The sequence below is a fragment of the Drosophila ficusphila genome, unplaced genomic scaffold, assembly GCF_018152265.1.
Source record: "Drosophila ficusphila isolate 14025-0441.05 unplaced genomic scaffold, ASM1815226v1 contig_791, whole genome shotgun sequence".
NCBI lineage: Eukaryota > Metazoa > Arthropoda > Insecta > Diptera > Drosophilidae > Drosophila > Drosophila ficusphila.
This window is the reverse complement of record NW_025064737.1, coordinates 691,515-703,136: the sequence shown is the minus strand read 5'-3', so window position 1 is coordinate 703,136 and position 11,622 is coordinate 691,515. Positions and strand designations below refer to the sequence as shown.

The following is an 11,622-nucleotide window of genomic DNA, read 5'->3' as shown; positions in this document are numbered from 1 at the left end:
AAGACGTCACAGGTTTCTTCAACCACCGCTCGCAGTTAGCCAGCCCACACAAAAAGCTTGTAAGGTTTTTGTGCGCCTGCGCAGGATTAACGATTTCCAAGTCAGCGAAGAAGCCACTGGCAAAATAAAGTCAATCGACAGCTGAACTGCGTTGTTCAATTTTTTCCAAAAATTGTGGACTTCTAAAAGTCTTTTACCAAGCTTAAAATTTATTGTGAAGATCCAGTAATAAAAAAGTAAGATTGTTGGACAGTAAAAAGTCAAAATTTAAGGTCAAATTGTTAAAAGAAGAAAATTCTTTGAGCACATACTGCAAAGTAATTTTCTTGGCATAAGCTCTAATGCTGCAAAAAAGTGTACAAAACTAAGAGTGATAATTGAAGTGAAAACTTTACTTAAGTAACTTTGAAAATCTTCTATAAACTTAAATCATAAAAGTAATTTATAGACATATTTTCCCACTGAACTTGGCTTATAAAGTAGGAAAAACCAGCGCGTTTTGTGTGCGTGTGTGCGGGGGCTGTGATGATTCATTCGACCCCAGACGAGCACCCGTATATCATGTGTGTGTGTGTCACTCTCCCGCTCTCCCCCTCAAAGTGTACGTGTGTGTGTGTGTGTGTTCGCAAGTAATGCAAATAACAACAAAGCAAAGCCGTCAGCATAACCTGAGCAGAACAGGGACAAAAAGCCTCTAGCATACATTTGTGCGCAAAATCGATGTACGAAAATTTTCACGTGCCACAGAAGTCGCAAGCATCCAAAGAAAGCTAGCAAAAGTTTTTCCCCCACTAACAAATTGTGACTAATTGTTATTCCACACAGCTACCAGGAACATCGAGAGGAAACGTGCTGAGTGCGGCGAAGCCAAATCCATTAAAAATGGCTGAAGAGTATATACCAGATGTCAGCGTCATGGACACAAGTAAGTAACATATTGCAGCTACGAATGCGACCTTTCTGGCCGATCAGTCCAATTTGCTCATTAGGAAGTTGCTCAAAGTGTTGGGGAGAACTTTTTCCTTAACTTTTCCTGTGGCAATGAATAATTAATTCGGGTCTTTGTGCCTGCGAAGTGGTTTACCCTTCGTGTGTGTCGGTTTTAATTGGGGTTTCCTTTGAGATTTTTTCTGGAAACGCTATTTTATGTAGGCAATTTGGTCTCTACTTAATAAAGAAGGTCAGGTTTTTCTTAGCTTACATTTAATACCTTAGCATAAGTTTACAAAAATCGTACAGCTGTTGGAGGGGGAACAGCTCTCTCCTCATAATAGGTTCATAAAGGTGACTAATCGCAGTTGTAGTTTTTTACTCCTGTCAATATGTTGGGAGGAGCCTAAAGGTTTTCTCTTTTGCCTATCTGCAATTTTGTATTTAAAATTTCTTCAAAAGATATACATTTTTAAAATTTTATAATTTTTAAAGAAAATATATTATAAGATAATTATTTATAATGCGAGCCCCAATATGCTTATAACATAGCTATTCATCTTTTTCTTGTTTTGCCTTTTGACTTAAAAACCTGTCAATATTATCCGGGACATTTTATGGGCTTGTTTGCTTGTTTGTTCTTATATTGACCTATTTCTTATAGGGTAGTTATGATTATTAATTTTATTGCTGGCCAGGCCAAAGAATAAAATTTCCAGCCAGGTTTTATTTAAGTATAAATTTTTTAAAATAAAATAAAATACCAATAAAAGGTCTCATTGATTGTAGGTCATGATTTATTGCTTTAATTTGTTTTACTGTTTCCTTTACCTTATCCAATTTAGTAGCATTATACCATTCACCCACACTTTTTTAAGAATGTATTCACTTAGCTATTTTTCTTTGATTCTTTTTGCCAGTTGTGCCCGCCATCCTGGGTCTGACCGCGGCTGCTGTCCTCTCGTCGGTGGCCTGCATCTGCGCGCGCCAGATGCGCCTCCGGAACAAGAAGCAGAGCCAGCACGACGCCTCGTTCCCCTTCCAGCCGACCCGGCGACCGACCGCCGTTCGATCGCCCAGCGGCCAGCCGCCGCACTACCTGAAGAAGTCGCCCTCGCCGACGGGCGGCAAGCAGATGGGCCTCCTCTCGCCGATGCAGGACCAGTCCACCTCCCCGATCGCCCAGCAGAACGTGAAGTACGGCGAGGAGGATGAGGGACCCCACCAGCACTCGGAGCAGCAGAATGGCAACGGAAACGGACACGGAAACATCCATGGAAACCAACTAACAGTGGTGGATGGAAACGGAATGAAGCACTCGCTGCACAACAGCCTGCACCACTCGCCAGTGGAGACGATCGCCAACGGGAGTGTGACCATCACCCTGGACGACCAGGCACTGACCAACGGCAAGGAGCTAACTGTGGCTGACCAATACGGAAAACTGGGCACCATCTACTTCAAGCTGCGCTACTTGGCCGAGAGGAATGCTCTGATGGTATCGATCATCCGCTGCCGCGGACTTCCCTGCAAAGGAGGCTCTGGCGGAACAGGGGACATCCCCACCGGAATGAACGGACGCACCCAGGCTGCCACCGATCCCTATGTGAAGCTGCAACTGCTGCCGGACAAGCAGCACAAGGTGAAGACCCGCGTGGTGCGGAACACCAGGAACCCGGTTTACGACGAGGACTTCACCTTCTACGGATTGAACATGAACGACCTGCAGAACATGTCGCTGCACTTTGTCATCCTCAGCTTCGATCGTTACTCCCGTGATGACGTCATCGGCGAGGTGGTCTGCCCTCTAACCTCCATCGAGATCGGGGACATCTCCAAGGAGGCGCTGTCCATCAGCAAGGAGATCCAGCCGCGCAGCCTCAAGATTCGCGCCCAGGGACGCGGCGAGCTGCTCATCTCGCTCTGCTGGCAACCGGCTGCCGGTCGCCTCACCGTTGTCCTGCTGAAGGCCCGCAACTTGCCCCGCATGGACGTCACCGGTCTGGCCGATCCCTACGTCAAGATCTATCTCCTCTACAACGGCCAACGCATCGCCAAGAAGAAGACGCACGTGAAGAAGCGCACTCTGAGCCCCGTTTTCAACGAGAGCTTCGCCTTCGACATTCCCGCAGCCGAGGTGAGTAATTAATACTCTATTTTATAAGAAACTATAAGTAATTATTAGTTAAGTCATTGCTTCATGAGAACAGACATATTTGGAACAACAGAAAATTAAAGTAGATGGTTTTAAAGATTTATTTGACTTTTAGTTTATAAAAATAAAAGGCTGCGTTTTTATGTCCGATTATAACTGCAAATGCAAATGTTTTCTTTATAACAGTTCTGACAGTACACATTTTTAATTCACATTCCTCGACGGAGTGTTTATATGCCCAGTTATCACTAATTAAAGGCCATAGTTTCGTTTGTTTCTGACGAACAATGTTAAAGTATCTTGACCCAAGTAGCTGAAATTTATTAGTGATCTTAAAAGGGATTGGCGGCTTGTGAAACAAACAGTTTGACCCCTCAAAGTATATACAATCTTCAACAAGGATACTAGATCTTTTCAATTGATTTTAAAAAATATAAGTATGAAAATTTGTATTTATATATAAATTTCTAAGCGAACTTAGCTGCTTTAAAATCTTCCTGCTTTAATTAAATTTAGTATGTAACTAATTCAATGAGAATAAATAAAATCATGCAACCATATGGAAAAAATTTGCATTAAAAAAAGCTGTATGTTTTAAGTAAAGTATTAGTAGTATTGGTTTCATTCTTTTAAGAAATACAAAATTGTGCATTTCAGTGACTTTTCAGTGTCTTATAATTTTTGCTGATATTTTTTATTTAATTATGAACTTCTAATATAGACTTTAAAATCCTTTAAAACTAATTTGGCCACTGCAACTTAACCTTGTGTAAATAATAAAAGCTAGGGCTCGTGGAAAATATTAAACCAACTAAAGTACACTTTCCAAGACAGTTTTCTCTTTAAAAAAAGAACAAGGCAAACGATTTTTAAAAACTGTGCATAGGCTAACAATAGTTTTCAAATCCAATGAACCATGTAATAAAAATAAAATGAAAACTCTTATAATTACAGGGCACTGGCGCCAGCTTGGAGGGCGTGTCTTTGGAGCTGATGCTGCTCGACTGGGATCGCGTGACCAAGAATGAGGTAAGCGAATCGGATGACCTAATGCTAATAGCTCGATAATTGCACACTCCGCGTTCCGCAGGTCATCGGTCGCCTGGAGCTGGGTGGCCCGAACTCGAGCAGCACCGCCCTGAACCACTGGAACGAGGTGTGCAACTCGCCCCGCCGCCAGATCGCCGAGTGGCACAAGCTGAACGAGTAGAAGAGGGCAGGCAACCACCTGGGCGCTGGCGCCCCTTTATAAGAAGGAAGAAGCAGGAACCACTTTCAAACTCTTTCTTATTAGCATATAATTTTATACTTTCCAACGAGTTTTCCACCTTTTTTCGTACCGAATCTGATTTCTGGGAGATCTATTAAGTTTAGTTGATTTCGAATTTAGAGAAACATTTATGCAAGAAAACATATATTTACCAAGCAACCGCTAACTAAATTAAATGTATTAGAAAATGTTTAGGACCGAAAAATATATATAAGTGTAAGATATCCCACACACATCTTATTGTGAACACGATTCAAAAAGTGTAAAGGAGATAGAGTCAATCTGTTTTAAGTGGACACCTATTTTGTTGCTGTATAAAACATTACTTCTGCGCTTTTTGTGAATTATGTCTTTGTATGATTTTCATATCAAACAACCAAAGTCCCATTTTACGTGCCCACCATGATAAACATTGTAGTGGGTTTCCAAAAAATAAGAGAAATTATTAACCATGCATATGTATAAATATATTTATTATGGTACCTAACTATTAAGCATAATGTCCGTGTACAATTTGATTTTGATTGTTTAGAAATTTCCGTTTAATCGTAAGGTATTTAAATACACCATGGATATAATGGATACCAAACACCAAAGCCGCACACCCCGAAAGCTCTTGAAGTGTGTCCAGATGGAAGCTGATAAATGCTTACTGCTTAACACTTTATACGTACTCTTAAAAATAAAAAGTAGCTAAAACTACGAGTAAAACTAAACCAAATTGAATCTAGAGAGAACACGCAGCAGAATGCTTAGCACCAAGAAGCTACAAAACCACACAAAAATTGATCGAAAAAGTCCGAGAAACATTGATTCGGGAGGAAACCAAACAAACAAACAAAACACAATACAATAATGTAAGCAGCATAGTTCACGTAGGAATCAATTACCAATACCATACTCTAGAGTATAGCCACCCACGAATAGCTCAAACCGAACGCAATAAGCACTCCAAGGTGTATCTAGCGGCACTACTTATAAATCGAATGGATAACGGATAATGGATAATGGAACCCGAAAAAGCTTAGCTTAGAGAAGACACCGAGTCATTATCCACTTACTGATCTGATTGTACTGAATACAATTACGAACTACTAGACATCAGCCCGCTTCTATATTTTGTAAACTGAATGTTAGAGCATTGAATTTCATTGAATAAAACTACCAACATACAACCATAAGGATATATACATACATAAATAGCTGTTCGCAAGAAGGGCAAATACAACTTCAATTCGTGTCCAATCAAAACTTCAATTCGTCTAATGGAAAAACAATAATTAACAAACATATGCGATGAGTTTTTGCAAAGGAACCCAAATTATATGAGATGTGTATAATTCTACATTATATGTAATAGTAATTGTAAGCTACATCAAATGGTTAATTTCAGTAATAAAACGTATTATATAAAATAATTTCCAGTATATTTTTAATTTGTGTCTTATCTGCTCGCTGCTGCATTAATTTTGCCTATAAATAACATACTGTGAGTTCCAATGTTGAATGCATTGATAAGAAGAGATTCTCTCCCTTTGCATTCAGTAAACCAATAGCTCTGTTCGGGAACAGAATAAAAATTCAAATTCTGGAACTCTATATATTTGCTTTACTTTTGCTAAAGTTATCAGATGAGTTTAGCTATGAAACCTGGTAGATCGCTACTCGATATCGTATTGTTTTTGGTGTTACTGTGTATTCTAGGTAAGAGCCCTTACCTTACACAACAATTTTGAATTTCGTGTTGAAAATTCTTGTTTTTCTTATAAAAAGCAATACAAGCTTGAGTAAAGTGAATCACCACATTTCTTGATACTTATAAGTCACTGATTATCAATTATTGGTAATCTGTTATTGTTATTGAAAAGTGGAGATTTTTTGAGTATTCAAAAAGATGTTTCAGGTATTTGGCTCAGATTCTTGTGAGATTTAAAAGGGATTCTATGGAGCAGATGTTCTTGAATAGTAGTCCTAATTGTCAATATTTTAGATTTGACATTTTCGCTCGATTGTGTCACAACAAACAACCAGACTCTTCAGAATTATCAGATATGTGACGGAATCGTCAACTGTCTGCCAAGGAAAGACTCTGAGCGTCCAGATGAAAAGTTTGAACTATGTTACAATAAAGTCTGCGATGGTGAGAATTTCTTTCGGTGCACTTATGGAGGATGCCTGAATGCAACTCGCAAGTGCGACGGAAAGATTGATTGTTGGGATGGAAGCGATGAGAACAAATTCGAGTGCTCGGCTGATGCAGATCTGCAGAAAGAGTACGAGGACCTCACTGGAAATTGCGTGTAAGTTGTGGTAAAATAAGGTCAGTAAGGTGTAAGGTGAAAGGTGGTAAGAGTAAATCCGCTGGAATCCATGTTTCTTACAGTAGTTAAGGCTAAGTGTTTTATTTATTAAATTTATGGTAAACATCGCAAGTCAGTTTTTCCAAATACATTATTATTTAAAGTTTTGGAAGGAGAAAATCAAAACGTTAAAATAAAATTGCTCAGTCCATAATTTATATAAAAACTCGTTTATAAGTGTTTTTTTAAGCCCTTAGACAAATATCATATTGGCATTTCTTATCGGTTCATAGCAATTCTTTTACTGTTTGCATATCTTAATTATCTGTGCTTTTAATATAATTAAGTAAGGCCTTCAGATAGACTTTATTGGCTGATCAAAAGTTGTCTACGTCTTCCAGAGACGAGGAGCTGTTCGACTGCAAGGGGTCGTGTCTAAACTGGAGTCAGGTGTGCGATGGGAAGGCCGATTGCAAGAACGCAAGAGATGAGGATCCTACATTATGTAAGGCAATTGAGTGTCCTCCACCTGCATTCAGATGTCTCTATGGCGCCTGCGTCAGTCCAAATGCCCTGTGCAACCACATTTCCGACTGCGTCGACGGCTCCGATGAGATGGAGGAGATTTGCCTGGCCAGAAACCCCCCAAAGGCTTCCGTGTCTGGAGGCCCGAAACCCTCCTGGGCGATTCGCCACTGCAAGCTGCGTGACCCCTCAAATTCCATGGTGGTGGAGGACTACGTAGGTGGGTCCACCTTCCAGAGGAATGCCACTGTTCCTGACCACACTGTGGTGCACCTGAGATGCCTGAATGGTCAGGACTTGATCGGAATAAAGATTAACATCTGCGACGGCGACAAGTGGCGGTATCCGATGGCCAGATGTTTGTCCCAGTGTAAATATACCGGCAGTCTGGTGCATTCGGGTCAGTGCACCCTAAATGGTCGCCTGATCGACTGTGATGGTCCGGTGCTGCCGACGGGCACCCAAATGGAGGTTACCTGCTCCTCCGGCTATGAGCAGATGGATAAGAATGGCATCCAGTTCTGCCATGGGAATGGTAGCTGGGTGGTTTCCAAAAAGCTACCAACCTGCGAGCCCATTTGCGGGGTGTGGCAGATGAAAAACTCCTCATCCTTGTCGACTCCTCCATGGTTGATGACCATCTTCCAACGCGGTCACAAACCGGAGTTTCGTGCCGTCTGCGAGGCGACCATCGTGTCGCCCTATATCCTTGTGACCACGGCACACTGTTTCCGCAATGCAACTATAAGGAATGTGGCCTCCACGGAACCGGTGCTCTACACAGTGGCCGAAGGTGAGCTGAATATCAACTCCTTTCTGCAACACGAACCCCATCCGTACAAGTTGCACAACATTTCCTACATCCACAATGTGAGGTAAGTCACTTGTACTGAAGTTTGTATATAGTATTTGATGGTTTTTTAATTTTGATAAGGAGTAATCATTTTTGCGTGATTTAAAATTGTTGGTTTTATAAAGACTTTAAAAAGATAGAAAGACAAGAAAGGAAGCTAGCTTCAGCAAGCCGAAGCTTATACCTTTATATGTCGAACATAATTCATAAAAGCTGAACAACATCGAAGCCATGACGATTTTTCTATTAATTTTCCGTATTTTCGACTATGGTTCATATGACAGCTATATGATATAGTCGTCCGATTCCGAAATGAAATTTATTTTGTAATTCAAGAGTCGTTGTTTCAGAAATCACGTTTAATGAAAAGCAACGATGATATAATTTTATTTCCGTTATATCCATTTTTGATATTTTCTATGGCAACTATATGATAACGTTGTAAAAAGTCGAGTTTTATAATAAAATATTTACAATGCAAAAAAAACAAAGGTTGCACTTTGTATTATGTTTAATAACTTTATCCCATAATTGTTGAAAAAATTTTAATAATTTTATTTGAATCAATGTAAAAGTCAATAAAACAAAAAAATACATACAAAGTGTATATAAAATATTAAGTAAAAAAACAATTGATCGCCAATATTTGATTGAACTATTCTTCTTAAGTCATTTCTAATTATATTTCTAAATCTATTCGGTTGCTAATCGATTACCTTCAATCCCAATTTCTTTGCAGTGTATCGGATGGAGTGTCGCAGGGTTATTTGGCCGTGGTGCACTTGGTGCAACCCTTGGAATTCGACGTCAGGTTGAGACCCGCCTGCCTCACAAAGGAAGTGACCAAGGACTGGGTTATCTCTGGAAACTATATTGGCCTCAGCTGGGGAGGTCCCACCATCGATGATAAGAGGCAGTCGGGACGGTACGAGCTAAAAGAAATAATTAGCGACGGCTTTGTGAAATACCACATCGGCCCATTTGTGAAGGCCATTCAAAATGATATTGCCGAAACACAGGCGAAGGGGAACATTTAATTCACTTTATTACGGGTTGAGTTCGTGGTTAATCGAAAATCAATTTACATCAACTGAGGAACACACATCTACTATTGACAACTATTTAAGTATGTATGCATATTCCGGTGGATATCGGCGAGCATCCACGCTGTTCAGCGATCGAAGTTCCCGATCCCGGGAACTATTCTTTGTTTTCGCATATCTTAGCCATTGAATTAGTGCTGTAATCTGCTGTAATCGTTAGACGGTAAAACAAATAATCATTTAGCTCAGCTATCTGAATACCCCAAATGTTTCTATTTAATGCTGGTATGTGGGTGTGTGTGTGTGTGTGTGGTTCCGAGTTCATTTTGCTATTCACTTAACTGTAGGTATTTTGTTTTGTGTTCATTTTGGGTTTTGTCTTTACATTGAGATTGCATTCTGGAGTTAAACACTAGCTATGGGTTAGTTTAAATTTAGTTTAGGTTTAGATTAAAATTACTTTATTTAATAATACATTACATTTGATGTTGTTATACTCGTATTTACGTTTAGGTTTAGTTTCTGCCATTTAGTACGAAATTTTATAGGACACATTCAGTTTGCTTAGTAACTGCGGTAAAAACGCTTTTTAAAATGTTTGTTTTCTCATTTTTCATTTTTCCGTTTTACTCTTCTGGTTTATTAATTTTGATCACTTCAGTCTTTCCAAAAAGTAATACAACATCTCTGTTCGGTTCTGTTTTTTCCTTCGTTTTTGCAGCTGCCAACATATACTTAGAAAAGGTTCTTTCAAAATAGTTTTCATCTATCGCATAGTTCCATCTATAGTTGTAAACACGTTTGATTTCTTGTTAATTCTTAATTCTTGTGTTTTTTTCTCGAGAGGACTCTCACAGAAATGTCTGTATTAAATACGATACACCTAAACAAATATATATGAAGATTTGTATTTAAATGTAAATTACGTTTGCCGGCAAGTTCCTTTAGGTTGATGTAAATATCTATGTACATATATCGGCTTAGTTTGCAGCTATTCACTTCATTCTTCTTGATTCAAGACTGCGAGATCCGTTTGTGCGTCGAAAATAAATTCACTTTCAAGTATATATTTACAGGCGGCAATAGACGAGGTCCAGGAAAACTAATCACTTGACAGGGAAACTTTTGCTGGACAGAATTAGTATACAAGTGCAACGCAGGCATTCTTTTTATTAAGAACCCGTGATTCCGGTGTTCGTGTTCGAAGACATCGTGTAAACTTAGGTTTGGACGGTGTTGGTAAAATTAGAGTACGTATCGTTGGCCATTTACAGTTTGCTTATCGAGGGAGCGAGAGCTCCCCTAACTTAACAGAAATAAGATCTACCAAAATTACAAGTGTCCGTTACGCGCTACGACTAACTACAAATTAATACTGTACAGGAATGCACGCCTCGTCTCTGCCGGGATAAATAACGGGTGGGTCCGGCCCAACTTAGAAGTATGCCCCCAGCTATCCCTTGTCCTTGCCAGGACCCACGCTCACGCCCAGCAGATGCTCCCCCGCCATCAGACCCGCCGGCTGGTGGGCGTAGTTGCGGATCTGGTGCAGCGAGATCAGCTGGTTGGGGAACGCGTTCGCGTTGTTCTGGTTCACGTTCTTGTTCGGGAAGCTGATGGCATCGTAGAGATACGGCCGCTGGGCCATCGGGTGGTGGCTCAGCGAGTTCAGGTGCGGCGGCATCGAGTTGATCGGCGTGAACGCCGAGTTGCTGGTGGTCTTCGTTATCGATGCCGCATCGTACGGGCCCACGGCACTGGGGGTTGAAACTGCAAAGGAAAATACAGATCCAAAATAAAGTTATTTAGAGAAAAAAGGTGTGAGTTTCGGTAATCAACCGCTTTAATTGTCGAGCAATAATGTCCACTCCATTGAATGCCATTTAGTTAACAATTTTTCCGTTTTTGGGTTTGTGAAATAAAATAATGGAAAATATAATATACTTTTTTATTTTCAATTTAACTAAAAAGCAGTCGGTGCATTTGGAAATTTACTTTGCCAGAAATTTAGGCTAACTGATCTCAATCTTTTTTGTTCTCTAATTCTTTGAGAATATAAACTTAGTCTTTTTGCCTAATAGCGAAGCTTAGTTTGAGCTGAATTGCTCATCGCAGTGAGTTTTGGATCTGCTCACTTCGGAGTTAAAACCTTGGAGATTCTATTTTTAAAAAAACTTTACAAGTTATTCTTGACCATAGTCAGATGGGATCGGAAAACGTTAATTAAATGGGATCAAAATTACAAGTTTATCGTTACTTTTAAACATTATAAATATTGCAGTTTGTCTTTTGTAGGCAATCCAGTAAATCATTTTTAAAACTACCTCACTGAAAGTTTCTTAAAGCTTTTTTGCTATGCAGTATGCTTATCAATTGAAGGGACCGAATACAAATAGTTTCCATATAAGCAATAAGAAAAAAAAAGGAAAAATTAAAAGAATTTAGTGAAAAACCAGCTATAAATTCGTTGTTGTTAAACTAACATTAAAAAAATGTATTTAAAACTGATAGCATTTGAAGTATAAAATCAACTATGTGTTGGATTC

At 39.6% G+C, this 11,622-nt stretch overlaps 3 protein-coding genes across 4 annotated transcripts in view; 2 read left to right on the top strand and 1 right to left on the bottom strand.

The window, feature by feature from the left end:
- The first annotated feature begins 109 nt into the window (after nucleotides 1-109).
- On the top strand, nucleotides 110-5,773 carry LOC108093550 (synaptotagmin-4). Its single transcript, XM_017193646.1, has 5 exons — nucleotides 110-236; nucleotides 826-925; nucleotides 1,851-3,067; nucleotides 4,040-4,114; nucleotides 4,176-5,773. Exons 2-5 carry the CDS (start codon nucleotides 883-885, stop codon nucleotides 4,293-4,295), a joined length of 1,455 nt encoding a protein of 484 aa, XP_017049135.1. The 5' UTR covers nucleotides 110-236; nucleotides 826-882; the 3' UTR covers nucleotides 4,296-5,773.
- A 225-nt stretch (nucleotides 5,774-5,998) lies between these two features.
- Nucleotides 5,999-9,077, top strand: LOC108093547 (modular serine protease). Its single transcript, XM_017193643.2, has 4 exons — nucleotides 5,999-6,059; nucleotides 6,346-6,655; nucleotides 7,057-8,055; nucleotides 8,773-9,077. Exons 1-4 carry the CDS (start codon nucleotides 5,999-6,001, stop codon nucleotides 9,068-9,070), a joined length of 1,668 nt encoding a protein of 555 aa, XP_017049132.1. The 3' UTR covers nucleotides 9,071-9,077.
- Nucleotides 9,056-11,622, bottom strand: part of LOC108093546 (zinc finger protein rotund) — a 50,093-nt gene continuing 47,526 nt past the window's right edge. For both annotated transcript variants that reach the window (XM_017193642.2, XM_043209178.1), the window contains one exon: nucleotides 9,056-10,846. In XM_017193642.2, the coding sequence (XP_017049131.2) occupies nucleotides 10,530-10,846 (317 nt within the window). In that variant the 3' untranslated portion in view covers nucleotides 9,056-10,529. The remainder of the gene's footprint in view (nucleotides 10,847-11,622) is intronic.